This window comes from Camelina sativa, chromosome 10 (genome assembly GCF_000633955.1).
Source record: "Camelina sativa cultivar DH55 chromosome 10, Cs, whole genome shotgun sequence".
NCBI classification, from domain to species: Eukaryota; Viridiplantae; Streptophyta; class Magnoliopsida; order Brassicales; family Brassicaceae; genus Camelina; species Camelina sativa.
This window is the reverse complement of record NC_025694.1, coordinates 6290754-6314160: the sequence shown is the minus strand read 5'-3', so window position 1 is coordinate 6314160 and position 23407 is coordinate 6290754. Positions and strand designations below refer to the sequence as shown.

At 37.5% G+C, this 23407-nt stretch overlaps 5 protein-coding genes across 14 annotated transcripts; all 5 read right to left on the bottom strand.

Moving 5' to 3' along the window:
• On the bottom strand, window positions 303-3349 carry LOC104717469. Its single transcript, XM_010435039.2, has 4 exons — window positions 3074-3349; window positions 2159-2384; window positions 1969-2070; window positions 303-1307 (listed from the first exon to the last, which is right to left on the bottom strand). The coding sequence occupies exons 2-4, from the start codon at window positions 2340-2342 to the stop codon at window positions 580-582; spliced, it is 1014 nt and encodes a 337-aa protein (XP_010433341.1). The 5' UTR covers window positions 2343-2384; window positions 3074-3349; the 3' UTR covers window positions 303-579.
• On the bottom strand, window positions 3874-6207 carry LOC104717467. Of its 7 annotated transcripts, none has more exons than XM_010435033.2 (5): window positions 5946-6207; window positions 5759-5853; window positions 5333-5566; window positions 5136-5240; window positions 3874-4772 (listed from the first exon to the last, which is right to left on the bottom strand). In XM_010435033.2, the coding sequence occupies exons 3-5, from the start codon at window positions 5514-5516 to the stop codon at window positions 4078-4080; spliced, it is 984 nt and encodes a 327-aa protein (XP_010433335.1). In that variant the 5' UTR covers window positions 5517-5566; window positions 5759-5853; window positions 5946-6207; the 3' UTR covers window positions 3874-4077. The 7 variants fall into 7 exon arrangements, with proteins under 7 accessions (XP_010433335.1, XP_010433337.1, XP_010433334.1 ...); XM_010435035.2 differs by having other exon boundaries at window positions 5333-5558; XM_010435032.2 differs by lacking the exon at window positions 5759-5853.
• On the bottom strand, window positions 6449-11794 carry LOC104717468 (GPCR-type G protein 2). Of its 4 annotated transcripts, XR_756230.2 has the most exons (15): window positions 11465-11794; window positions 11047-11147; window positions 10582-10686; window positions 10072-10192; window positions 9543-9672; window positions 9156-9234; window positions 8707-8795; window positions 8442-8534; window positions 8025-8051; window positions 7835-7921; window positions 7633-7704; window positions 7257-7387; window positions 6946-7118; window positions 6794-6841; window positions 6449-6690 (listed from the first exon to the last, which is right to left on the bottom strand). XR_756230.2 is itself a non-coding variant. In XM_010435038.2 (14 exons), exons 1-13 carry the CDS (start codon window positions 11677-11679, stop codon window positions 6965-6967), a joined length of 1404 nt encoding a protein of 467 aa, XP_010433340.1. In that variant the 5' UTR covers window positions 11680-11794; the 3' UTR covers window positions 6734-6841; window positions 6946-6964. The 4 variants fall into 4 exon arrangements, 2 of the variants coding, with proteins under 2 accessions (XP_010433340.1, XP_010433339.1); XR_756229.2 differs by having other exon boundaries at window positions 6794-7118; XM_010435038.2 differs by lacking the exon at window positions 6449-6690 and having other exon boundaries at window positions 6734-6841.
• LOC104717466 (importin-4-like) lies at window positions 12047-17773 on the bottom strand. The gene is made up of 20 exons (XM_010435030.2): window positions 17499-17773; window positions 17274-17406; window positions 17046-17182; window positions 16910-16955; window positions 16522-16734; window positions 15933-16436; window positions 15677-15811; window positions 15379-15594; window positions 15208-15297; window positions 14875-15119; window positions 14696-14784; window positions 14197-14237; window positions 14049-14079; window positions 13841-13963; window positions 13522-13742; window positions 13339-13434; window positions 13145-13257; window positions 12871-13006; window positions 12668-12772; window positions 12047-12572 (listed from the first exon to the last, which is right to left on the bottom strand). The coding sequence occupies exons 1-20, from the start codon at window positions 17771-17773 to the stop codon at window positions 12372-12374; spliced, it is 3150 nt and encodes a 1049-aa protein (XP_010433332.1). The 3' UTR covers window positions 12047-12371.
• LOC104717465 (protein PELOTA 1) lies at window positions 18163-22467 on the bottom strand. The gene is made up of 17 exons (XM_010435029.2): window positions 22212-22467; window positions 21943-22031; window positions 21739-21821; window positions 21442-21517; window positions 21098-21172; window positions 20972-21028; window positions 20710-20755; window positions 20525-20600; window positions 20270-20345; window positions 20127-20159; window positions 19958-20026; window positions 19707-19813; window positions 19240-19312; window positions 18930-18968; window positions 18740-18834; window positions 18538-18644; window positions 18163-18429 (listed from the first exon to the last, which is right to left on the bottom strand). The coding sequence occupies exons 2-17, from the start codon at window positions 21991-21993 to the stop codon at window positions 18356-18358; spliced, it is 1137 nt and encodes a 378-aa protein (XP_010433331.1). The 5' UTR covers window positions 21994-22031; window positions 22212-22467; the 3' UTR covers window positions 18163-18355.

Here is a 23407-nt window from a genome sequence, read left to right as displayed (position 1 = left end):
ATCTTAGTCGAAATACAATTTTGTACTTTTGTTTATTACAAATTTACTTTTATGGTTGTGCAAAGCCAAACGAAGACACCTACATCTACTGGTGGTGACTATGGTAAAGTTGGTTGAAAATGGTGTTATTTTAAGAGTGTTGTGTTCGTCATTTACCATTTGTTGTCACTAACAATTTAATCTAGTCCGTCCAAAACAACATTGGTAACAAAACAATATATTTTTTTTCTCACTAATTTCAATTATAAGTGTCATTTTTGTCATTACTAATGGGTTTAGGTCCCATTTATGGAGAAGGCGAATAGAACCAGGGAAAAGCAGGAAACTATTACCCGCGGCAAACTCTTCAACAACTATTTTCCTTTACACCAAACGAGAGATAAAAGACCCTCCAAAAAACCAAGAATCAAGACAATTCAAAAAAAACGAAAGCTAAAGCCAGAAAGAAACCTGAAAATCTCTATCTCCAACCATCTTTTATCTTAGGACATAGATTCATTTTCTCGAAAAAAAAGGAAAATAATAGAGAAAATAAAAAAAAAAGACTCAAGTATGCACAATGCCTAACCTTACCACCTACTACAATATGATTGGGACCTGTGAGTCCAATCTCTGTTGCAACTCTTTTATCTTCTGCGTAAGCTCCATCTTCTGCTCCTTATAGCTTCTAAGTAGATAATCCTTCCCTTCTATAACCTCTTTCAGCTCACTCACTTCCTTTTTCAACATCTCTACTCTTTCTCCATCCCTTGATCCCTTTTCCTGTGACTCATAGTTGCTTTCGCTGTCCATAAACCCGTTCACATGGCCACTCCAAGGTGCAACGGGAGATGTCTTGCCATTGCTACCTGCGCCGCATCCCACGCTGTGATCAGCTATCGCCTTTCTCAGTCTCTGAACTTCTCTTTCTGATTCAAATAGGTCTCTGTTCATTGTGTCTAGCTGTTCCTGGAGATGGCTAGAGTGTGCCGTCTGCGCGTTATACGAGTTTTGCAGCTCTAGAATCTGTACCTGCATTTCCAGTATCATGTCATCGCGTCTCTTCAGCTGTTGCCTCAGTTTCTGTATAACTTCCCGTTTGCTGAAGATATCTGAGCTGGTTTCAGATACGCAAGGAGAATCTGAGCACGTCGAATGGTGATTGTATGGTTTTGGGGGAAGTTCCAGGCGATCAGGAGAAGTAGCCCACATGACTCCATTCTCTTTGCTAAATGATGGAGCAGGAACTGTCACAAGAGGCAGTGAAGTGTCAGATGCGGATACCATTTGCTCGTCTGTCACCTCTTTTCCCTCCACATTCTCACTTCCTACAAAAAAAAAGAAGCAAAGTCTGATGAGATCCAAACACGACTAACTGCCCTGGAATACACATTGATAGAGAGAACGGCGATTCAGAGATTTTCCAAAGAGCCAAAAGAACTCATTTCTAGATATAATAGTACAAATCTTGTAACTGTGCTTCAACCAATTTCTTGGAAAATGACAAATCTTGTAACTATTGTTAGCATTCAGCCACTAGGGACAACCATCATTGGAGAAAGACTGCTTCCCTAGTTGCCAGCTTCATTTATGCAATCAGTTATGTAATTGGTTCAACCAGTTCAAAGAAGAGATAATTGGTTCAACCAGTTCAAAGATGATAATTTTGGTACTTGTAATTTTAATTATTTTAAGCAATCCGCAACTTCAAATTCGATTCCCTAGTTGCCAACCTCATTAACATCTGTTATGTAATTGGCCTTCAAAGACATCGTTAGGCAGGCAAGGATTCAGTAGCAACGTCTACACATTCTTCCAGCTAGAATTGACTAAATCTCACGCATCGTTTTCACTTCACATGTTGATAAAAGGAAACCTAGTAAGAGATGACGCAAGACCAAGACACTAGCATATTGTGTTTGTTTAGTGGCTTGAACAAATATCTATGAGAAAATTCTTCCATTAGAACAGAAAGTTACAAAGTCACACCTGGAATGGAGCGGAAGCAATCATTACTGTGTGCACAGGAAAACGTGTTAGAGTGCAAGCAACAGCTTGTAGATTTTTGCCTCTCAGATGCTCCTCCATTGGCTGCACAACAAAATCTCGTTACGAGGGACAAAAACTACAACCAAATTATAAAACATATGGTAAGCAACACAGCAATAAAAGTAAGTACCTTTTAACCCAGAAGAGCTATTCGATTGAGGTTTCCAATCAAGTGACTGCTTAAGCTTGTACCCAAATCGAATAGACAATGTGCTCAACAAGGCACCCCCAGCAATTAGTATCCAATTAGGGCCTTCACCACAAAATTTATCAGCTCGTTGATGCTTGGAAATGCCAGATCTTCGTGTACTCATTGTAAGAGAAAGTCAAAAATGTCTCTATCATCCAAACATAACCTACATTCACCAGAACAAAATCATGATTAATGATCAGAAAGAATTTGGGCATATTACATCTGCGAAAAAAATAGACGAGAATTGTGGTTTACACACAAGAAAAACAACCGGTACACAGTTTTGAAAATCACAAAAAATGCTTAAAATATACAAGATTCCAAAACCTACATTAAAATATACACAAGATATTGAGCCAGAAGCAACATGTTTTAGGCATTATCTCGAATCAATAAGCATCTCACAGCAAACGATTTAGTTTCTGTTAGTCAAACATTCTTATACGAGAAACCCCATGGAATCAATCTCTAAAATCAAAAAAAAAAAAATGCAAAAACAAAAAAACAAAAAAAAAAACGAGCTACCTGAAAGAGTAATCAAAATGTAGATGCCATGGGATTTTGATTAGACGTTAAAAAAGCAAAGTCTCCTCCTCTATCCCGAAAGAGCTAATAGAGAGAGAGAGAGAGACACACGAAGAGATACTTGACTTGAACATGAAGCAAAATAAAAAGGACCCCTTATAACTTTTGTAGATAGAAGCCATTAATTGCTACCCCAAACTCAGACTCAACTCAAAACAATCGCAATCAGAACGATAACGAGAGAGGGAAAAAAAAAAGGAATTACATAAATCCGACGGAACAACTCAAATATATCCAGTGAGCGAATAAAAGAATCGGAATACAAACCTCATAGAAAACTTAAAAAGAAATGGTAAGAGGATTAGGGCTCCATAGTTTCACTTTATCAGACTCCAGCTTGACTTTTTTTTAAGTGTGAGCGTGCTGGTCTCTGCTCCTCGACAATCGAAAAATCGCTGACGAGAAGAATCGTTGAGTCTCCGGCGATGGATATGACTGTTAAAAACCCCCCAACAGAGAGAAATAAAGTGGAGGGGGAAGGAAGAGACGGCGCCTCACACACACAGCTCCCTTCGTTTATTTTTTTCCCCTTTTCCGAAAAAAAAAACTGTTTATTGAATTTATTAAAATAAAATAAATAATTAAAATCCCCGCACGCGTCAACCACGTCGGCACGTCCCATGGATGACGCTCATGGTGGTTGAGACTTGAGAGACTCTTCAGACATTCATCTCCAAATTTGTGTTTAATAATAATTCTATTCTTTGCTTAAGTTCTAATAAGAGTGAAATTTTAGATTTGTGTAAGAGATTTGAAATTTTAGATTTGTGTAAGAGATTTGAAATTTACATCTTCTTCTTCTGTTGATTATTAATTTATACTAGTTTTAGTCGTAGTGGTACACAACTAATAAATAACTACCAGCTGGATATATTATATGGTTGATCTATTTGACATTTTTCTTCACTATGTGACAAATTACTAAATTAATTGGTCCTCCTTCCCTAACAGATTTCGAATTTGATAAATTAAATTTAACAAAAAAAAAAAAACAACGAACTTCTAACAGATAGTCCACATTTCAGTCAACTTTTATATGCCTTGAGAGTTGAGACACGACATTTGTATTCAGTTTTTCAGATTTCCAATATTCACTTCACCCACCAGGAGAAAAAAAAAAAAAAAAAAAAAAAGGAGAGATTCAAAGCCCAAAAGCTAAAACAATCTAAATCAGAAGAGAGCTATCCTCGGAGAGTTCATATTTCTTCTCGAGAAAAGAAAGAGAGAGTAGTAGTAGTTATAAAGAATGCACAATGCCTAACCTTTCCAACCTACAATATGTTTGGGAGCTGTGAATCCACTCTCTGTTGCAACTCTTTTATCTTCTGCGTAAGCTCCATCTTCTGCTCTTTATAGCTACTAAGTAGATAATCCTTCCCTTCTATCACTTCTTTTAGCTCACCCACTTCTTTTCTCAACATCTCTATTCTTTCTCCATCCTTTGATCCTTTTTCTGGTGACTCGTAGCTGTTTTCACTGTCCATAAAACCGTTCACATCACCACTCCAACCATTATTGCTACCCACGCAGTGGTCAGCGATTGCCTTTCTCAGTCTCTGAACTTCTCTTTCTGATTCAAACAGATCCCTGTTTGTTGCGTCTAGCTGTGTTTGTACATGGCTGGAGTGTCCCGTCTGCGAGTTAAGCGAGCTTTGCAACTCTAGAATCTGTTCTTGCATTTCAAGGATCATGTCGTCACGTCTCTTCAGCTGTTGCCTCAGTTTCTGTATTACTTCTCGCTTGCTGAAGATGTCTGAGCCGGATTCAGATACACAAGGAGAATCTGAGCAGGTTGACTGGTGATTGCATGGTTTCATGGGCACTTCCCGGAGATCAGGAGAAGATCCCCACATGACTCCATTCTCTTTGCTATATGTTGGAGTAGGAACTGTCACAAGAGGCAGCGTGGTACTGGACGCGACCATTTGCTCGTTTGTGGCATGATTACTTTCCCCATTCTCAGTTCCTGCATTCAAAAAAGAAGCAAACTCTCAGAACATCCGCATCAAAACTTTCCTGGAACAAAATTGAGTTCCTGAGATTAACATTCTGAGATAATCATAGCGCAACACATCATCGTGGGATACTTCTTCCATATTTGCCAGCTCATTGATGCAAGTAGCTTCTTAAAATATGATTCATAAGATTAGGCTACAATGACATTCAATATGCAAGAAACTAAAAGGCTACAAACTTGTAAGAACCATCTCCATATTCTATCAACTAATTTACAACATCTGAAAAGATCTTTTTAGCAAACCCAGCAAGAGACTGTGAGGATTCAAGATTAAAGTATAGTATAAGAATAACCAACTCACAAACTTCTCACCGGGAGTGGAGTGGAAGCAACAATGATTATTCCTTTCACAGGGAGATGTATTAGAATGCAAGCAGCATCCTCGAGATCTTCCTCTGTCAGATGTTGTTCCATTGGCTGCACAACAACAACAACCCTCCAATAAGATAAGACTATACAAGTGAATACTAGGACATGTAGTATATAAGCAGTAAAACCAATTTAAGTACGCTTTAATCCACCAGTGGCATTCAAATGAGGTTTGGAATCAATGGACTGCTTTAATTTGTAGCCAAAGCGAATAGACAATGTACTCAACAAGGCACCCCCAGCAATAAGGATCCAGTTAGGGCCTTCACCACGAAAACTCTCAACCCGCTGATTCCTAGAAATGCCATTTCTTCGTGTAGTCATTGTAAGAGAAAATCAAATGTCTCTATCATCCAAGCTTTAACCCTACAATACTGGAATGTTCAAGATATATATATATATATATATATCTCATCAAACAAAAAAAACCCAAAGCAAAGGAAAACGGCAATAAACACAGAGGATCAACAACGGAAATTGGAAACACCAAAAGTGAGGATGAGGATAATCCCACACGAGAGACCAAAAAAAAAAAAAAAAANAAAAAAATCGGAGCACAAACAAACCTCATCGGAATGAGTGAATAAAAAAACACACTGCAGGACAGGTTCTCCCAGAAATTAGGGTTTCTACGTCAAAGCGATCAAGTAGATCGAGGAGACTAATCAAAAGAAGCGAAAGTTTCTAGAAACAATCATGGTCACACACAACAAAAGGGGAAAAAAGGGGAAAAAACAACAAGAAGAAGCTTACCACCAGGCTGTTTTAGAGACACAGCGCGGCGCTGAGCCAGTAAACCAAAATCAAAGGCCGTTGAAGCCCCTCTCTTTTTCTTTTTTTTTTAATCACCCGCCGTGAAGAAGCGTCCCATAAAAAAATTGTTGTCTGTGTACTTTACTTATCGTAGATATTTATTGTCTACTGATTGTAACTAGATATTTTACTTTTAACTTGTCTAAGGATGTCGCTCAATAGTAGTAAAATTTTGATTTTTCCTTACAACCCGATCGATTAAATGATATGCAGTCTAGTAAGCTGAATGATTGATCTGATTAAGAGATGATATTAATATACATAGTATGAAAGATTAAGGCAAAGCAAGGAATATGTATTGGTAACTTTTTTTGTGTTGTGTGTGTGTTCCGAAGTTAGCTCTTCCCCTAAAGAACGAACCAGCGTCAATAAATTCTCAACTGATGTATCTCTTTCTCACCTTTCTATGTGGATTTTATTTATTTATAAACAGAACATATCAGTTCTGAGAATTCTATCCCTGGATGGATATTAATGTGATTCGATCAAAAGCGCCGTTGAGTCGACATTTGAACCTAACAAACACACGTACCAACTTTCTCTCTACCACAATAACTCTCAGTATCTCAAACTGAACCAACATGAAAACGTGTTTTCCAGTCAATGCCCACATGCAATCATTGTGGCCACACTACTCATTTTCCTTTTTCTTCCTTTTTTTTTTTTTTTATTACCTCCTAAAGTACTGCAAAAGAAATATAACAATATAAAACTATAGGTAACAGAAATATAGATGTATTCGTATTGAATGCTAAAAAAAAATCCAAACTCAAGTTACAAGTAAGTACCCATTAGGATTTCCGGGACTCTCCATATAAATCTCATTCTCTTTACAACTAATCACGAAGCAAATAGAAATGTACATAAGCCAATGCTAAACTCGTAGTAATTGATTCAACTACTTTCTTCTATATGAAAAACTGAATGCAAGGGAACTTACTGATGCTTGCTTTCTTTGCTTAGTCAACTGGGTGCTTATCCATTTGACGAGATGTGTAGTGTGCAGAAAGCAAAAGCAGAGAAAGAAAAGCGCTGGCCACGAATATTGCATCAAACCATCGATGATAGAAATCAAACTGAATATCTCCGCCTAATACATCTGTTATTATCCCTCTGTGTACCAACAAAAAACAGCTTTCAGTTATATAATCCACTTTCCATCTTCAGATCAGAAGAAACATGTATATAACGACACATTCAGCAATTAGTTTATTATTCAGTTTAGTTAAAGATCAGAGGACTCATCCGTACCTGTACTCATTTCTCAAGCTTTTTCTTATAAGAAGAATGGAAGACAAAAAGTACATTCCCATGATTTCCGATAGGAAAAGCACAACATTGCTTGAAGATCCACTCCCTACCCTCGACACTGCAAAGAAGAACTGTACAATCGAAAATATTCCCAAGTCATTCACCAAAACTTATATAATAGCATTCCAAACAAAAGCTTTCAGTATGTTGTCAGTTATGTTCCAGTAATTTGTAAAATCACCATACTACTGCCAATCAAGTAGTAGCCATCAATTTGTGCTATGGTCAGGTTAAAGTTTAATTGAGTGGATCCGTAATGCAGAAGATTGTATAAAGGGAAATGGAAGAAATCTTGAACGTTAAAATCAGAACTCACCTTCATCAGATTCGTCAAGAATCCCCTCACTGATATCACGATCAACATCCCAATAAACAACAGGGAAATATACTGAAAATAATAGAGAAAGAGACAGAGTCAGACCTAATGTTTGGGAAACCAATAGACTCATAAGGTGAATTGAGAGCCATATAAGCATTTTTCAAGATAGAAGTCATTTAAAATTCAAAGTCAAGCAAACCTGTGAGAGCAATGCAGCATCTACTCCTATATCAAAAAACTGCAAGAATATACTGATCATCATCGTGACAGGATCTTTTGTGCCCGCCTGTAAATAATCTAATTACTATTCCATGTCGTAAATAAGTAAACAAATGATGATAACGGATGCAGCCATTCACAATAAAGGGTATAACAAAACATGAGAATACCTCCTTGAAAACGACACTCTGTAGAGACTGCAGATAAACAAGGATATAACAGAGAAGTTAGAAACACTGGTTCACAATTACAACTGAGAAAAACATTTCACAAGAGATATTAACGACATTTTTATCTAATGAAACCATTACTGTCCTGAAAACAGCTACAAACTTCACATCCCAGAACCACACACAATGTAATGAGATCCACAAATTTTAAATCTATCTTTCCACTGAGATCTTTGAAAAATACTGTAAGAAACTCTGCATCATCTCTATTAAATAAACTAACACTAACCACAAGAATCCATAATCCATTGTTACGTGCATGCGGAAAATTTCAAGTCTTGCAATACTAGGATACATACATAGAGTTAGAAGTACTGAAGGCTAGCACCTCACATATAACACACAAAACAAAATTACCTTTAACATCTTATACACACAGTAGATGGAACACGCATAGCCAAGTAAGTTCTGCACATGACCCTTCCAAGTTCGAGAAAAAGCAGCAGCATCCTGCAAATGAAATGAAGTTAAATAAGTGCTTATAAAATGTTTATATTACAACACAACAAGACCACCAAGAAATAAACCTAAGTAACAGATAATTTAGTTGAAGATGTCATTGCCATGCCAATGAGTAGAATTCTGTAAATAAATTTAAAACTAATGGGTGCTAAAGGGGAACCTTTGCTTGGCGGAGTTCATAAATTTCCAAGAATAGCTGCTTTGACAGCTCTTCTAGACCTTCAACCTCCGCCTCCACTAGTTTGATATCTGTAAAATAAAAATATTAATGATTCGAGGAAATATCGCCAGATGGTATTAATATGCCGAGCTAATATCTCATATTATTATGTACACTATCAAATTCCAAGGAAAATACATGATCCTATGCTCAAGTTAAATCTGGTAACAGGGGGAAAACTGTGACAGCCCAACCTATTCTCTATCGGAACGTCTATATATTTCAGCTCACATAAACAAGATGAAAATTTAATCTGTCAAATAATTTAGACAGATAGTGCACATATAAAATCTAATGGCGTCAAAGATAGTGCAGATATAAAATCACTCTCTAGGAAGATAATGTTGTGCAGCCACAAATGCATCTGAAACTAAATCATATAAACTGACCTTGCTCCTTTTGGTCATCTTGAACCGACCGCACCACAGTTCCGACAAATCTTCTAAGGAAAGACCTACCCTTTTGATGCTGGAAGCCAAAACCACAAGATGATTACTTCCTAAGCTCATTTCAGAATTAACATAAAGAGAAAAGCATAATTATGAAATTTATCAGTCTATGCGGGAAAATTGTCTTTATGGCATTTCGACTGATGCAAAGAAAAAGAAGTGTTATGATAACAACAACCAATTCAGAGCCTGAAGAGCGTTTTAAAATTGAGTACATGAATACACAGGTCTGATAAGCATCCTAACCAAATCCAGAATGTTAAAGAATTTGAAACTTTAAATTATAATCACATATGGGGTGTGCTTAAATAGAAGAAGGAAACATACTTCTTCTGACACTTGACTTCGTTCCACCTCCACTTGACATAAGATAATTTTCTTCTTCTTAGCTATGCAAGTCTCAATTGATTGCATCAGTTGCCTTTCCAGCGATTTTATTTCTGATTCTTCAATCTCCCTATATGTTTCCAGAGAGAAAGAAAGACAGGAAAACCTGTTAGATCGCAAAATTTCCCAATCCAGCTACTCTTCTATCGCTGTAGAACCATTTACATAACAGAAGATGAAGCTACTTTAAGTCAAAATCCACAGAACCATTTGCCTCATTAAAGGATAAGTGTTAGAAGTAACATTTTCTGTCCACATCAACCCGGTCACATTTTGCTCTCAGTTCCAAAAATAAAGTGGCAATTGACGCATGAAGATCTAATTATGTCTATCTATTTATTCACTCCAGTTTACGGTGCCATCAGAGGAAAATACTCTATAGATAGCCGCAACAAAACTAAACAGCAAAACCATTCAAGATTAAGCACAAGCTAGAAGAAAATATAGGAGCAATGATAAAGGGAAGTACCTAATGAAGAGAGAAATATAACTGTAAGGCAAATTTACAGCTCCAAAACCCGATAAGACGGCCATGAGGGTGACACCAATGACCCCGATTCTGCTGACCAGTTGAGGCATTGAAAAAAAACCTTTCAAAATAAAAGGGTATCTAAGGTAAGTAGTCCAACAAGCAGTGACAAGATCTTAAGCATCCAAAACAAAAAGAACCGAGAGCATTTGTATATATAAAAGCTACTGTCGAGCATAAATAGACACAAGCATCAAGAAGGCAGGATACTTGATTCTACGAAATTATTCTGAAGGTATTTTCTACAATTATGCAATCATAGTCCGTGCCAACATGCTCAAATACTCCTTTCAAGTGAAGAAAAAAACATGATTCCTACTCCACAAAGTTTCAGAAGTACACTTGGTTCATAAATATGTTAATAAGATCTAACTGAAACTTAAGATCAACTTCCTTCTTGCCTACACAGTGTTGAAGGGAGAGAGAGGGTGTATAAACTCAAAGAGGTACCTTTGTCTGAAGGCATAGGAAAATGAATTCCCCTGCGCCAGAAAGCATAAAGGAAGGCGGTCAAGAATAAAAAGGCCCCAACAGCAGCACGTTCCCTTCTAACACCTGAAATGTGGTGCTATGATATTTAATCAAAAAAACGAGAGAAGGAAGTATCAATTCCAAAAGGCAATGCATATACATATTCTTCCATATCAATCCAAATAGAAACTCGTGAATCATGAGAAAATCAGCAAATTAATTTATTCCAAAAGTTTCAATAATCAGGCCCCATCCTACAAGTTTTAGAAGACAAACTGATAAAGCAAAGGACAGTCCAACATATGCAAAAAAAAACTATTGACCCCAAGTGAGTAGCATCTATGCAATATACAACTTTAGGAATTCCTAGGACACTTGAAATGACACAACAGAAGAACATGAATACAAAACAGAAATATAGGTGGCATGAGGAAAAGGGCTTACCAGTATTGCGAAGCATCAAATAGCAATGATAATAGGGTAACATGAAAACAAGGAGCAGTATCAAACAGAAGAGATCCACCTTCCAGTTTACCATCCTTGCCCTGCAAAGATACAAAAAGAGTTATATATAGGTCCGCTGATATGTATCGGATCTAATGCAGAACTAAATTGATGTAATTTTCAAAGCTCAATGCACAGATTCACAGCCCTGTCATATGATGATGTAAAAATAGTAAAATTCATCAATGATGTTACACATTATCCACGATTATAAGTTTTCACATCAATCAATGCTGCATGTATTACTCATTCATCAAAACAGTAGTTGCAAGAAAAAAATTCTTAGGTCACCAAACGCAAGCCAAAATTCAGCAGTGGAACAATCGATAAAGTAAACAAGCAAGTGGGAAAGGCTTACTCTCTAGATAAAACAGGAATGATTTCGAAGAGAACGAGCTGCAAGAGGTTGCAAGAGAAGGCGAAGACGATGCTGAAAATGATTTGAACCAAGGCTCGCTTCTCTTCATACTCCTTGTAAAGCCTCCGATTGAGAAACCAGAGACCCGCCGATCCTAACAGACACAGAGATCCCATGACCAGTATCCCCTCGAAGATCGCCCATCCGTAACCCATCTCCGGCGATCTCTCTCTTTCTCTCTCTAACAAGGAACAAGTGAGAAATTTTGGTTTTCTTTTTGCCCCAATTTCAAAGCTTGATCCATCAAACCACACTAAACCGGATCTCCGTACCAAATTTATTGATTTCCGGTACAAATACCCAAATCCAGAGAGACATTAGTAATGGAAATGCCTCGTTCCTGCCAAAACCTACATGAGGATTATTAACATTTTGCATTTTTCTGTGTGTCTGTGACAAAACTATGAGGCAGAAATGTGTACACTTCCCCCAATTTGAGTCTCAGTTCTTTCGCACTCTGTTCCAAATTGCTAGTCTAATTAAGGAATAAGATCTATTTGCTACCAAAACAGTAATGTAATGTATGTGTAAGTATACGTATACTCCTTCAAATATTATCAAGGCCAAAAAATACAATATTGTCCAATGTCAAAAATACAAAATACAAACACCATCTGGGAACTTATAAGACTATAAATAAATGGAGAAAATAAAACAAACAATGAAGACAAAACTCTGACGAAAGAAACAAAGCCAAGACAAGAAAACACCCGCTACCCGCAAATGCTAAATTGGATTATATGTAAAACAAGATTTGACACTCAAATGAAGAACAAAGAATAGATTTCAAACGAAAAAAAAATACTGAAGACAGTTTTTGATATATAAAATTATAACATGGGGGCGATCAACTAGTAGAAGCGAACGCAGCAAGAACGTTAGCTTGAGAAGGCGGTAGGCCACCTATGATTGGCTGCAACTGATTTCCATAAAGCGAGATCAGGTGGGAGAAAGTCCTGCCTACTATTGCTTTCACTTCTACTTTTTCCACTGGCGACTCCGCTACTTGTCCAAATATTTTAATCAGGTCCGGAGCATGAGGGAGGATCTGATTTTGGCAATCAAACAAAAAGAATTCACAAAATGCACACACCAAGTAATATTAACCCAAAGTCGAAATTTTTTTGCATAGGAAAAATATACCTCTGGGTTGGATGCCAAAACTAGCGAATATATACAGCTGTAAACAGCCATGGACTCTTCTTGATCTTCTTTTAGAGGTAGGCCTCTTAACAACACTGGAAGTACCTGGATTGTATTACTTAGGGATGAGTACAGTGTTTCCATAAGTATCAAGAAGTACACAAAAATATAGATGAAACTGGCCTAAGCCCCCAAGATCATACTTGATTTAGCGGGACTAGTTCAGGATGAACAACAATCATCCTTGCGGTAGCACCTGCTGCATTATCCCTAACTGCAAGCTCTGGTTCTGAATCCCCGAAAAGAGGGGAAAGCTTTCGTAGCACATCACCAAAATATCTTGTACTGAGTCAAGGGAAGACAAATATGGCATGGACTGACAATTTTCTTATGTTCTCCCAAAAGCCCAAGAGAAAACCGAGAGAAACAGTCTTTACGATTATAGTAGAATTGAATCATGTAACACGAAAAGGATACTTAAGAGCAGCTTCACCCCCGTTTTTGCAAAGCTCTCCAACACAGAAAGCTGCATTTCTTCTATTAGTTGCTTCTGGTGACCCCAATTCTTTGAGCACCAAGGGCATTAACCTCTGCAAGAAAAATACTCCCGATGGTTGGTTTGAATACAGCACACACACCAATCATAGAAAACATAAGATGAGAAAACTTACATCAACATAGGCAGAGATTGGAGGGCCCATGTCTTGAGCAACTTCAGCAAGACTTGCAACTACCATTGTCCTGTCCTGTGGGGGACGTGAAGCTTTCTACACACACACAAAAGTGGACCAGTGAGTATCAAAATTTCAATGGAAGAAGTTATGTCAATGAATACTGTAATCACTAATACCCACCGCAAATTTCATCAACGGCTCAAAGAATTTGGCAAAGACAGGTTCAAAATGAGAACCCATACACTTTGCAAAGGCGGGAAGGAGGTCAGAAACTGCATCCATGAGGACCTCATCATGTCCAGTATCATCATCGTCAATATCACTCTCATCTTCTCCGTACTGCTGGCAAGCTGCTTTCTCCGTCAGCAGTAGCAACGTCGCATCAACAAGGGGTGATAAATCTAGAAAGTAGAAACCATGTCAGCACAGGATACAAGAGTAAGATCAATTGAATGTCCTGAATTACATCAAACTGACTCCAACAAGAACAGACACCTACAATTTTGAATGGCTACGTAACCATAATCCTTCATGATATCCGCTACGCTCATGCAAGCCTGAGCAACAACCTCCTTGTCGTCATCTTCAGTCATAGTTTTGATATAATTATTCATAACTGTATCTGCAATGGAAAAAAATAACTGTCATAACTTCTTCTCGTCATTCTTGTTGTTAATGAGAAAAAAATGCTGTGTAGTATGCGTTACCAAGAATTTCATTTGCCTTCCCAGCTCCATCCTACATAAGAACAAAACATTCGGAAAACCATGGCTGGAAATTAGAAAAGAATGGAGAGGAATGGGGAGGAGAGAGAGTGGGAAAAAAGATAGATATATGCATGAGCAATTCTCTTACATTATGATTCTGGAAGATAGCATGCGCTGCAGCCAATATATCTGCAATTCCACCAGATAAAGAGTTATAAGTTCGGAGACTCAAAATAGAATGAGGAGCTGTAATGCCCCCATCATTATCAAGTCTAACCAATAGATTGGGTAAGCTTCTAAATTCTAACAGATCCGTTGAGCTTCATATATCTAATACGACTGTAGTGAACAAAAAATTGCAAGAGAAGAGGGCCTAGAGAGTTGACCACATATCAAACAAAGGCACGAAGGAAAACTAGCACATCGATCATATACACAAGTGTCAAAAATTGTTAATCATGAGGCCAGTTTACTTATTTTGGGAAGAAGCTATGAGTCTATCAAACAAGGGTTATGTGCCTAGGAAAATTAATCTGTCCCCTCCCACGGAAGAGACCCCAAGGGTTATGAAAGAGGTCTTCTGTGTCAGCACAGTTATGGCAATCAATGGATCAAGATGTCAAATGATCAATAGATAGAAAACTCACGTTTCAAACCAGTGACTGCTTGAAGCCGAACATCTTCATGAAAATATGCAGAATGCTTGTCCATAATCCTCAATGATTCCTCGAGGTAGCTTATAAGTGAGTTAAGGAGGCATGAAAAAGGTTTCTTGAAAAAAGACAAAGAAGAATAACCATTAAGTTACGGGAAAATTGAAGGATACGGTGCAAAAGAAGCTTTAGTGTGGAGTGCAAACAGGCCAAGTGCTTGAGTTGCAGCTGCCTTTTCATCCAAAACTCCTGTTCGAACGCTAATGTTCCGAACTCTGGGCTCATCATGAGCATCATCATCAGAAGATACCCCACCAAAATCATTGACATGTTCATCGTCTGACTCATCAAAGTCCACTGCAGATCCATCATCAAGATTGCACGACGCAAATACTAATGGCATAACGCGAGGTAAATACTGCGAAAAATGTACTTTCTGTTTACTTGAACCTAATCACTGAATTCAAAGCTATTATAAAGTCTATTAGAAAGCAATGTATGCCTACCTGGGCAAAAGCGTCATCCAATATTTCAGCTATGTTGCTGAAGAATCCATGAGTATATTCTCGCAACTCACTGAAGTCCAATTCAAATCCCTGGTATTTTGTGATTGTGAGCTCTTTCTTTCACAAGTAACATATATAGTTCAAAGAAAAAGAATATGGTAAGGCAATTACTGATATTGCAGCATCAATGAAAGGTGGCAAAATCGCCTCCATCCCTTTTCTCCCAACAGACATTGCGACAATCCCTACAAGCTCAGTAGACCTTGCACGGGCACGAAGATCCTCGTCCTTGGTGAGAACCATGTAAAACTTCATCAACTCTAGAACGCTCTCAGCATATGGATTGAATGCTTGCTCAGCAGCAGCAGCAACCGACCCTATTGCAGACTGCAAGCAAGTAGCACAAAGCTTAAATAAATATTTCAGATACCAGTTCAAAAGAAACTCTTGCAAAGATTTGTCAGTATACCATGCATGTCTCTTGTAGATTACGCGGGCTACTTTTGAGGGCGGCCATAAGCTTCTGCATTAAATGATCAAGCAAAGGAACAATTTCCTCTCCCATGTTCTCACAGAATGCTGCTAAAGCGTAGTGTGACTTTTCCTGTAGACAATAATGAGAAATGTTATGAATAACCAAGGTTACATGTTATCAAAGCAGAAAGGTGCATTTTCACAAAAAAAAAAACACAAACGACGCTCAGTTCGCTGCTTTAGTTATTTACCTTCACTTCCTCAGATGCATCTTCAATCGCAGTTAATAGGCATGGAAGAACAATCTGATAGTGTGACAGAATTTCGGGCTGAAGATGCTCGGCGAATTGGCCTATTGCAAATGATGCAGCCCCTCGAACCATTTGCTCAGGGTCTCTTAAAGCTACTAAGACTATATTAAGAACAGGTTCCATCTTCTCTTTCATCATATCAAAGCAACCCTCTGATATAACACCTAGAGCTGTTGCAGAAGCTTCCCGAAACTTCGGATTTGTATTTTGATAGTACACGGAAGCAAATTCTAAAACAGGGGGGAACACATGCTTTGGCAGGTTCATAGCTAGTGTGTCAATAACTTCAGCAGCTGCACGATCAGGAGCAAGATCATCATCGTCCTCTTGATCAGACGACTCAGCGAGTAAAGGGCACATAACTTTCAAAATTGGTATGACTAGCTTATGTTTTTTAAGGGAATTGTATTTGTACTTTGCCAACCATGAAAGTATTTGGATTGCCTGGTAAATAAATGGAGTAAGGTGTAAGGAATCATAACATCACAAGTTGAACCTATCTCAAGGGAAACAGAGTAATTCAGCTAACCTGGTGACGGGTGCTACTTTCCAGGTTTTGATTACAGGAAACTTCAAGAGAGAACTCCACGATTGATTTGACAGAATCTCCAAGAAGGGGAGCAGGAGATTCAATCAGTTCATCAAAAATTTCAAAAGCAAGTATAGCAACATCCTCCTCTCCAGATGCAAGACATTTCCTTGATACATTCAATATGCTGGGAATGAAGTCTCGGAACTTGACCTGATAGACATGACATAAGCATATATCCCAAATCAGTCTTTAAACTATCTTAACAAAAAGTTGTCCCAAACAAAATAGAAAAGTTACCAAGCCTACAGCAATGCATTAGATACTATTGAGACATTTAAACATGTCTATAACATTAACAAGAAAGAGAAAAGTCGCTAGATTTTACCACTTCATCCCCGTCGTTTGTGAATTCCAGAAAAGAACCCACCGCCCTGATAAATTACAGAAGCTTGTAAAGAGTAGAAATAAAAGGTCCAAGAGAAGAGGAACATGTTTTGTATATTCCAGAGAAAGTAAATTACTTGAGAGCAGCAATTCTGACTCGACTGCTGCTTTCATCTTGCATACACTTGAGAAGAAGAGCCTGCAAGTCCGCAAAATATGGCCTAAATGTGTTCCCAATCGTTTCTGTCAAAGAGCTGAAAAGGATCAATGCTACCTACAAAACAAACAAAAAAAGATTAACCAAAGTGAACCAAAAAACTCATCAAATAGAAAACATGAGACAGAGAGTTTCACAAGAAAGTTACTTCACGATGGTCTTCTTGAGAACTCTGACTACACTGGAAGAGAAAAGTTAACAAATCAGGCCACTCTCCAGCAGGAACAGCGTACTTGGCTACTACACTCACAACATTGGCACTCGCACGCCTCACAGGTGGACTGTAAAAAAAATCCAATAAGAATCAAAATACTCAAATCCCAATCGAAACAAGAGAAGAAGTAAAAGTGAGAGAGATGAAGTAAGGTTCTACCTATTCTCCACAGTGATACTCTCGATTAAGGATTGTTTAACAAGCTGTTTAATCTGAGGAGAAAGCTTAGCCCAATGTCCGGTGATTCTTTTGCGGAGGAGTACGGCGGCGAGCTGGCGGACGTTAGGGGTTTTAGCGGTGCGGAGATGCTGAATGAGGGCGGGAACAACTTGAGGATCTTTGGCAAGACGCTGGATCTGATCCTCAGCTTGACGACGAGCATCATTGTCCGGCATAAGGAACTGGATCAACAGAAGCTCCAGAGACTGCGCCATGATTTGCAACTCGATTGATGAACTCTCTCCCGAAGAAGAAGAAGCAGACAGAGGCTGCTCGCTCAAGTAGACAGCGAATAGGGTTTTTTTTTTCTAATGTTTTGTTTTGCCCCTTTTTTATTAATTTGCGAGGGTTTTGCTTATTTTGCCACATTAGTAGTTTAATTATCCACTTTTCTATTAGTGGTAAAACTTAATTATGAGTTTGACTAGAGTTGTTGGCGCCTCACTCGTATGACATGGGAGCGAACCAGAAGCATTAAGACCAAAGTAAACGTAGATCTTGCCTTGGTCATACTTATGTTAATTTGTAATTACATATTTTTGCGGTTTTATACAGTATCGTCTATTTGTAAAGAACCAAGTGTAAAGTGATGAACAAACAAATGTGTTTTTAATAGCAGAAAAGCTCAATATTATTCAACAAGGTGTGTGTAACGATTCTTATCGACTGCAACTCAAAAACGCTGAACAACAGCAACGAATGGTTATAACTTAATTTGTAAGAGTTAAACAAATCTCTCTTTAAACGAGTATGAGACCTATATGATATGTATGGTTTTTCTATATCCCAAAGATATTTTACATCTCAATGTCTTCGAGTTCTGGTAAAGGAAACCTAAGAAGAGCTGCTATTCCAGTCAGCTGTGCCAATTCTGCAAGTTACATCAAAACTTGTTAATTAAGTGTTTGGCACAAAAACAAGATCAAAATCACACAATTCACTAATATAAGAAAGAAGGGCTAAAGAAGAAAACACTAACGTTCCCCTGACACATGCATCGCGGAAAATATAAAAGCCTCTCCTCCCGAACCTTTCACCGACTCCACCAAATTCACATACTGCTTCCTTGTTTTCACGTCAGAATTCCTGGGCCAAATTTACATATTTATTAGCTCAAATTTACCTCTTAAAACTACAAAAGAAAACGCATTAAGATTGGTATTCTCTTTCCATTACTAAACCTGAAAAGCTCGTCCGTAATGAGAAGTGTTTGGATTGCCATTCGTTCATGAGCAACTTCCACGTGTTTTGGTCCATAGCATGCCCGATCTGGATCCTGGATTCCAAAGCAAAATAGTGTTAAGACACATTGAGATTCTTAATATTAAATGAAAATCTTTCTGTTTATCGCAAAATAAGAAAAAAACTGACATTTGAAAGCATGCTGTGGAAATCGTTGAGAGCTTTGACCTGCAATAGGCAAATTCACATCAGACAGGTGGATGACAAAGGTACATTTCAAGAGCTCAATGCAGAAAACAGAAAACAAAAGTCATGGAACAGTGAACACAAAATGTGATATAAAAAAAAGCTTTTTCCATCCAGTTCCATCGACCATTCAGTTAACAAGAACTTTATCCACCAATATCTAATCTATTACGACTGACCTCTGAAGCTAACCTAGTTTTCAATGAGCATTCAACGATGGTAATGTATCAGCTAAAGTAACATTTAAATTTACCTCTTTTGCTGCTTTTGTATCTTTAATCATATTCATCACGTTGGGAGCATGGAGAACCTCACCCAGGCTGTGTCTGCGCACCAAAACATAATGTTAGAAATCAAAGACAATTGCATGAGCTGAATAGCGGGCTGATTAGAGAAGTGGCCAAGCAAAAGAAATACAAACAAGTAGAGGAGACCCGTTAACACTGATACCAACCGCAAACATAAATTAAAACATAGTTGTAATCTGATCAATTTGGAAATTGTTATACAAACACGGAAGTGTGAATTTTCCGGCTACACTAATTATCAGGATTAACCAGCAACGAGCAACTCGGATCCACAGCATAATTCACACATCACTGTTCCACACCCTTAACGTTTTAGCATGTTATCTCATTTGAGACTCAGCTTTCAGTGGTTTTGTTGGCATGGCAGAACATTATTTTGAAAGGTTAGTGAGCTGTTCTACAGAAACACTACCTATATCCAGAGTTTGCGTGCACCAGAATTATACGTGATTTGTTCTCAATGATAGATCTCAACTGTCTTCTTTCTGCTTCCAACAATAAGTGGCGATGAAACTGATCCTGAAGATAAGAAACAATTACATGTTCATGTGTGTCGTATATATATGGGAATTTGTAACCCTTGTAAATGTTTTCAGCAGGTATAAGCTTGTTCAGCTGGACTCATGTAAATTTAGAAATAGTCTTTAAGAGGCAAAAAAAAACCTTCGTAAAGCCGGGACTTGCGATCACTGCACAGCGAACGACACTGAAGTCAACATGTTTCAAAAAGGCCTGCGATATTGCAATAGAATTTTAGAATATGTGTAACTCTGGTGTGCTTTCTATTTGGTATGTGTTAGAAAACATCAACGTTCTAAGAACTAAAACAAACCTGCAGAACATTCTCGAAGAACTTCTTCAAAGCCTACAGAAAAACCACAAAAACAAAAAAAATGGAATCGATTATTTGTAATATAAAATTCTATTAACCATAGTTTTGGGCACATATATGTCAAAAAAAGTGAAGGAACATACAGATTCGTAACCAGCAATTGCAGGTCCATGCTTCCTAGGTATGGATGTTTCTATTCGTGCACGACTACTTGTCACACTGCCAAACAAAACAATAAAGTAAGCAACAGAAATGGATGGTTCTATTTGACCCCCTTCATACTTTGTTCAGACAAAACTACCCAAGCGAAAAAAAGAAGGAAATACATGCCGACAAAACACAAACTACAGTAATAACAAATTTCACTGACAATGGACCTTCTCAACTGCAATCAGTACCTTCTGCCGACAAGGAATATCTGTCCCAATCCTTCTTGCAGTAGAACAACAGCTAGGTCAGCACTGGCAGCAGGATCTGTGTAAAAGATAAGTGAACAAAAAAAAAACATGATATATGATATATAGACCCCATTGCAGTTTTGTGGTAATAAAAATTAAGAGGTGATATCATTTGAGCAGTATACCTGAGGCCTGCTTAAGTGTATCAAGAGCCATTGAGTCCCATAATTCCTGCAAATTGGCCATGTACAACAACCGATTACAAATGAAGTTTTCACATAAAAAGAGAAAGATATTATCTTGCAAACTGTATTTCACGCTAGATGAGTGTGCACCGCGTTGTTCATATTATAGAAACCAGATTGCAAGATATATCCTGTCACACTTACAAGGTAGAAATAGAACAGAACATCTGGATGATTAAATTAGTAAAAAGAGGACATCTACCTTTCTCAGTACAGAAGGTCGTTTCAGCTCAAGCTCCAAAGTATGGAATGCACCAATCTGTGATACAAAACGAGCTTCAGCACCGGGAAAAAAAAATTACAGGGTAAGAGTCAGCCTCACATCTACCTTTACGTGCTCATTCTCCAGGATATTCTTCCCACGTATGCGCAAAACAGCCGCGTCTTTGTCATAGTTCACCTCCTAAATGATTGATAAAGAATTGAAGACAATCAGACCATGAAATTAGTTAGACAAAGATATCTTCCACTGTCAAGAGTGCCAAGATTAAAAGGCCAAAAACAACCAAAAAAACAACATATGTAAGAAATATCGATTTTATAACGCAGATGAATGTAAGGAAATATAGTGCATTTATGGTCATTGCGGTTCTAAGCATGATATTCTTAAAAATAGTTTTCTGCAACACAAAGGTATTAACAAATTTTCAATCCAATCCCTTAAAAATATACCTCAACTTGTACTTCCAGCTTCAGTTTAACACGTTCAGAGTCTCTTCCCCCGCCAGGTATCTCTCTTTGAACTTTTCTGATAACAGGCAAATAAATCCGTAACTACTAACTCCTTGCAGGATACTATCTCGGTTAAACCAAACACCAAATTCCTTTATTCCTTATGGATTTTCACTAAAATCTTACAAATCAACGAAATTCTAATGTGATACATGATTCAATGAGAAAAAATCAAAGCATGTTTGCCTAACCATTCAATAGCAAGAAAGGGCAGTGAAAACTGCAAGAAGAACTTACCTAAAAGTGACAGCCATTACACTATCACCAACAGCAATCAGGTTATAAGCATACCATAGATCATCAGAGTCCTCCGCCACCATCTACCCTCAAGTTAAGCCAACAAAGCATATGAATTGCAGTTATAAAGTAAGTACTGAAACATATGAGCACAAAAAAAAAACAAAAAAAACAAATCCCAGATGAAGAAGGAAGCAATCAAACCTTAACGCTTCCGGGTCCATTACGAACAAAATCCCTATGAACGATCTTCATCTCTCAGGCCTTTTGAAAAGTATGTCCACTAGCAGAGTCTGTAGACACATAGAGACAGATATTAACACTAGTCTCAAAAAGGTTCAATTTTTAAGTTCTCAGGTCTAACAGAATTTAACAGAAAAAATCGTATCAGACTCAACCAGATATGATGCACCACGGAATTGGTAAAAGCTAAGAAGCAGAGACGGGGAGTTTAATAGGCATAAATTACAAACCTTTATACCGGATACAGGCTCAGCTCAGGATCCGGCTCCGACTTGGCAAGAACTTCATATCCGTGGTCTTTCGACTGAAACTTGTGAGGCGAGAGTGGATAAGTTGAAATCTTAAAAGCCAAAAAAAGGCACTGGTCGTAAGCTGCAGAGAGAGATTCAATCCGAACACACGCAGTTTCGATTTCGACAGATCCGTTTTCACAGCTTTTCAATTAGAATTAAGCTCTTTGTGCTATCATCGATGTTTTTAGTAATAAGTAAATCTATTTGTTCTTTACTTTTTACCAAATAAGAATAGAAATAGGAAAACCATATGGTAAAAAGGAAAAATAGAAGTAGAAAAATCATGAATATTCGGAAAGTGTGCCGAAATAAAATAGGAAAAAAAAAGAATTAAAAATTATATACTATTTGACATGTATTAAAATTTGATTAACCAATTAATATATGTTGTATTTTCTAAAAGAAATTCAATCTTTTAATAAATAAATATATATATATATAGGTTACCCGTGAATGTGTGATACAATTAAGACATACAAGTAAACATAATGCAAAAAGAATTTAACCGTCTAAACTTTTGTGATGCATCTAAATTAGCTTATTGTATAAAGTTATTTTGAAAACCGGAATGTTGGACATGTTCGTTTGTCGGACTAGCAAGCAAGCAAGAAAGAGCAACCAAACGTTATGAAGAAGACTAGGCTAAGGATATAAAGATAACTAAGAATATATTGTACTCCACACATTGGTATCCGAACTCCACTATATGTGTGCTCATCAAAAACTAGGCCAAGGGTATAAGATAATTAAAAATTATTTTGTTCAGATTGTTACAATCGACTATGTAGGCCGACTAATATAACATCAGCCAAGTTGTGAACGCGTCAAGCTTGATACAATCCGTATCAAATTTTATAATCGATACTCTTTTGCTTTTTTTTGTTTGCTTTTTTTTTTCTGACACCAAACGGTACTCTGTTTTTATTAATATTCTAAATACCTCTTCCTCCAAATCGAAAAAAAACCCAATCATATGTCCAACAATAATGTGTAACTAGAGCTCAAATCATAGATTAGTCAAAATTCTTATAACGCCATCTCCTTGTTATAACAATAATGCGAAGTGCAACAAAACCCCAACCAACACAAATATATCATACTCATTGTGTCCAAAAAAAAAAAAAAAAAAACAT

Coding starts and splice junctions, on each gene's coding strand:
- LOC104717469 (XM_010435039.2), bottom strand. CDS start 2,342: ATGAGTACACGAAGATCTGGCATTTCCAAGCATCAACGAGCTGATAAA. Junction 2,071..2,158: donor TAGCTCTTCTGGGTTAAAAG/GTACTTACTTTT, acceptor TTTGTTGTGCAG/CCAATGGAGGAGCATCTGAG. Junction 1,308..1,968: donor TTGCTTCCGCTCCATTCCAG/GTGTGACTTTGT, acceptor TTTTTTTTGTAG/GAAGTGAGAATGTGGAGGGA.
- LOC104717465 (XM_010435029.2), bottom strand. CDS start 21,993: ATGAAGATCGTTCATAGGGATTTTGTTCGTAATGGACCCGGAAGCGTT. Junction 21,822..21,942: donor ATGGACCCGGAAGCGTTAAG/GTTTGATTGCTT, acceptor ACTTGAGGGTAG/ATGGTGGCGGAGGACTCTGA. Junction 20,160..20,269: donor CAATTGCTGGTTACGAATCT/GTATGTTCCTTC, acceptor GTTTTTCTGTAG/GCTTTGAAGAAGTTCTTCGA.
- LOC104717466 (XM_010435030.2), bottom strand. CDS start 17,773: ATGGCGCAGTCTCTGGAGCTTCTGTTGATCCAGTTCCTTATGCCGGAC. Junction 13,258..13,338: donor CAATCTCTGCCTATGTTGAT/GTAAGTTTTCTC, acceptor TTTTTCTTGCAG/AGGTTAATGCCCTTGGTGCT. Junction 12,573..12,667: donor TTTTGGCATCCAACCCAGAG/GTATATTTTTCC, acceptor TGCCAAAATCAG/ATCCTCCCTCATGCTCCGGA.
- LOC104717467 (XM_010435033.2), bottom strand. CDS start 5,516: ATGACTACACGAAGAAATGGCATTTCTAGGAATCAGCGGGTTGAGAGT. Junction 5,241..5,332: donor TGCCACTGGTGGATTAAAGC/GTACTTAAATTG, acceptor GTTGTTGTGCAG/CCAATGGAACAACATCTGAC. Junction 4,773..5,135: donor TTGCTTCCACTCCACTCCCG/GTGAGAAGTTTG, acceptor TTTTGAATGCAG/GAACTGAGAATGGGGAAAGT.
- LOC104717468 (XM_010435037.2), bottom strand. CDS start 11,679: ATGGGTTACGGATGGGCGATCTTCGAGGGGATACTGGTCATGGGATCT. Junction 9,673..10,071: donor TATATTTCTCTCTTCATTAG/GTACTTCCCTTT, acceptor GGAAACATATAG/GGAGATTGAAGAATCAGAAA. Junction 9,235..9,542: donor GAAGTCAAGTGTCAGAAGAA/GTATGTTTCCTT, acceptor TTTGGCTTCCAG/CATCAAAAGGGTAGGTCTTT.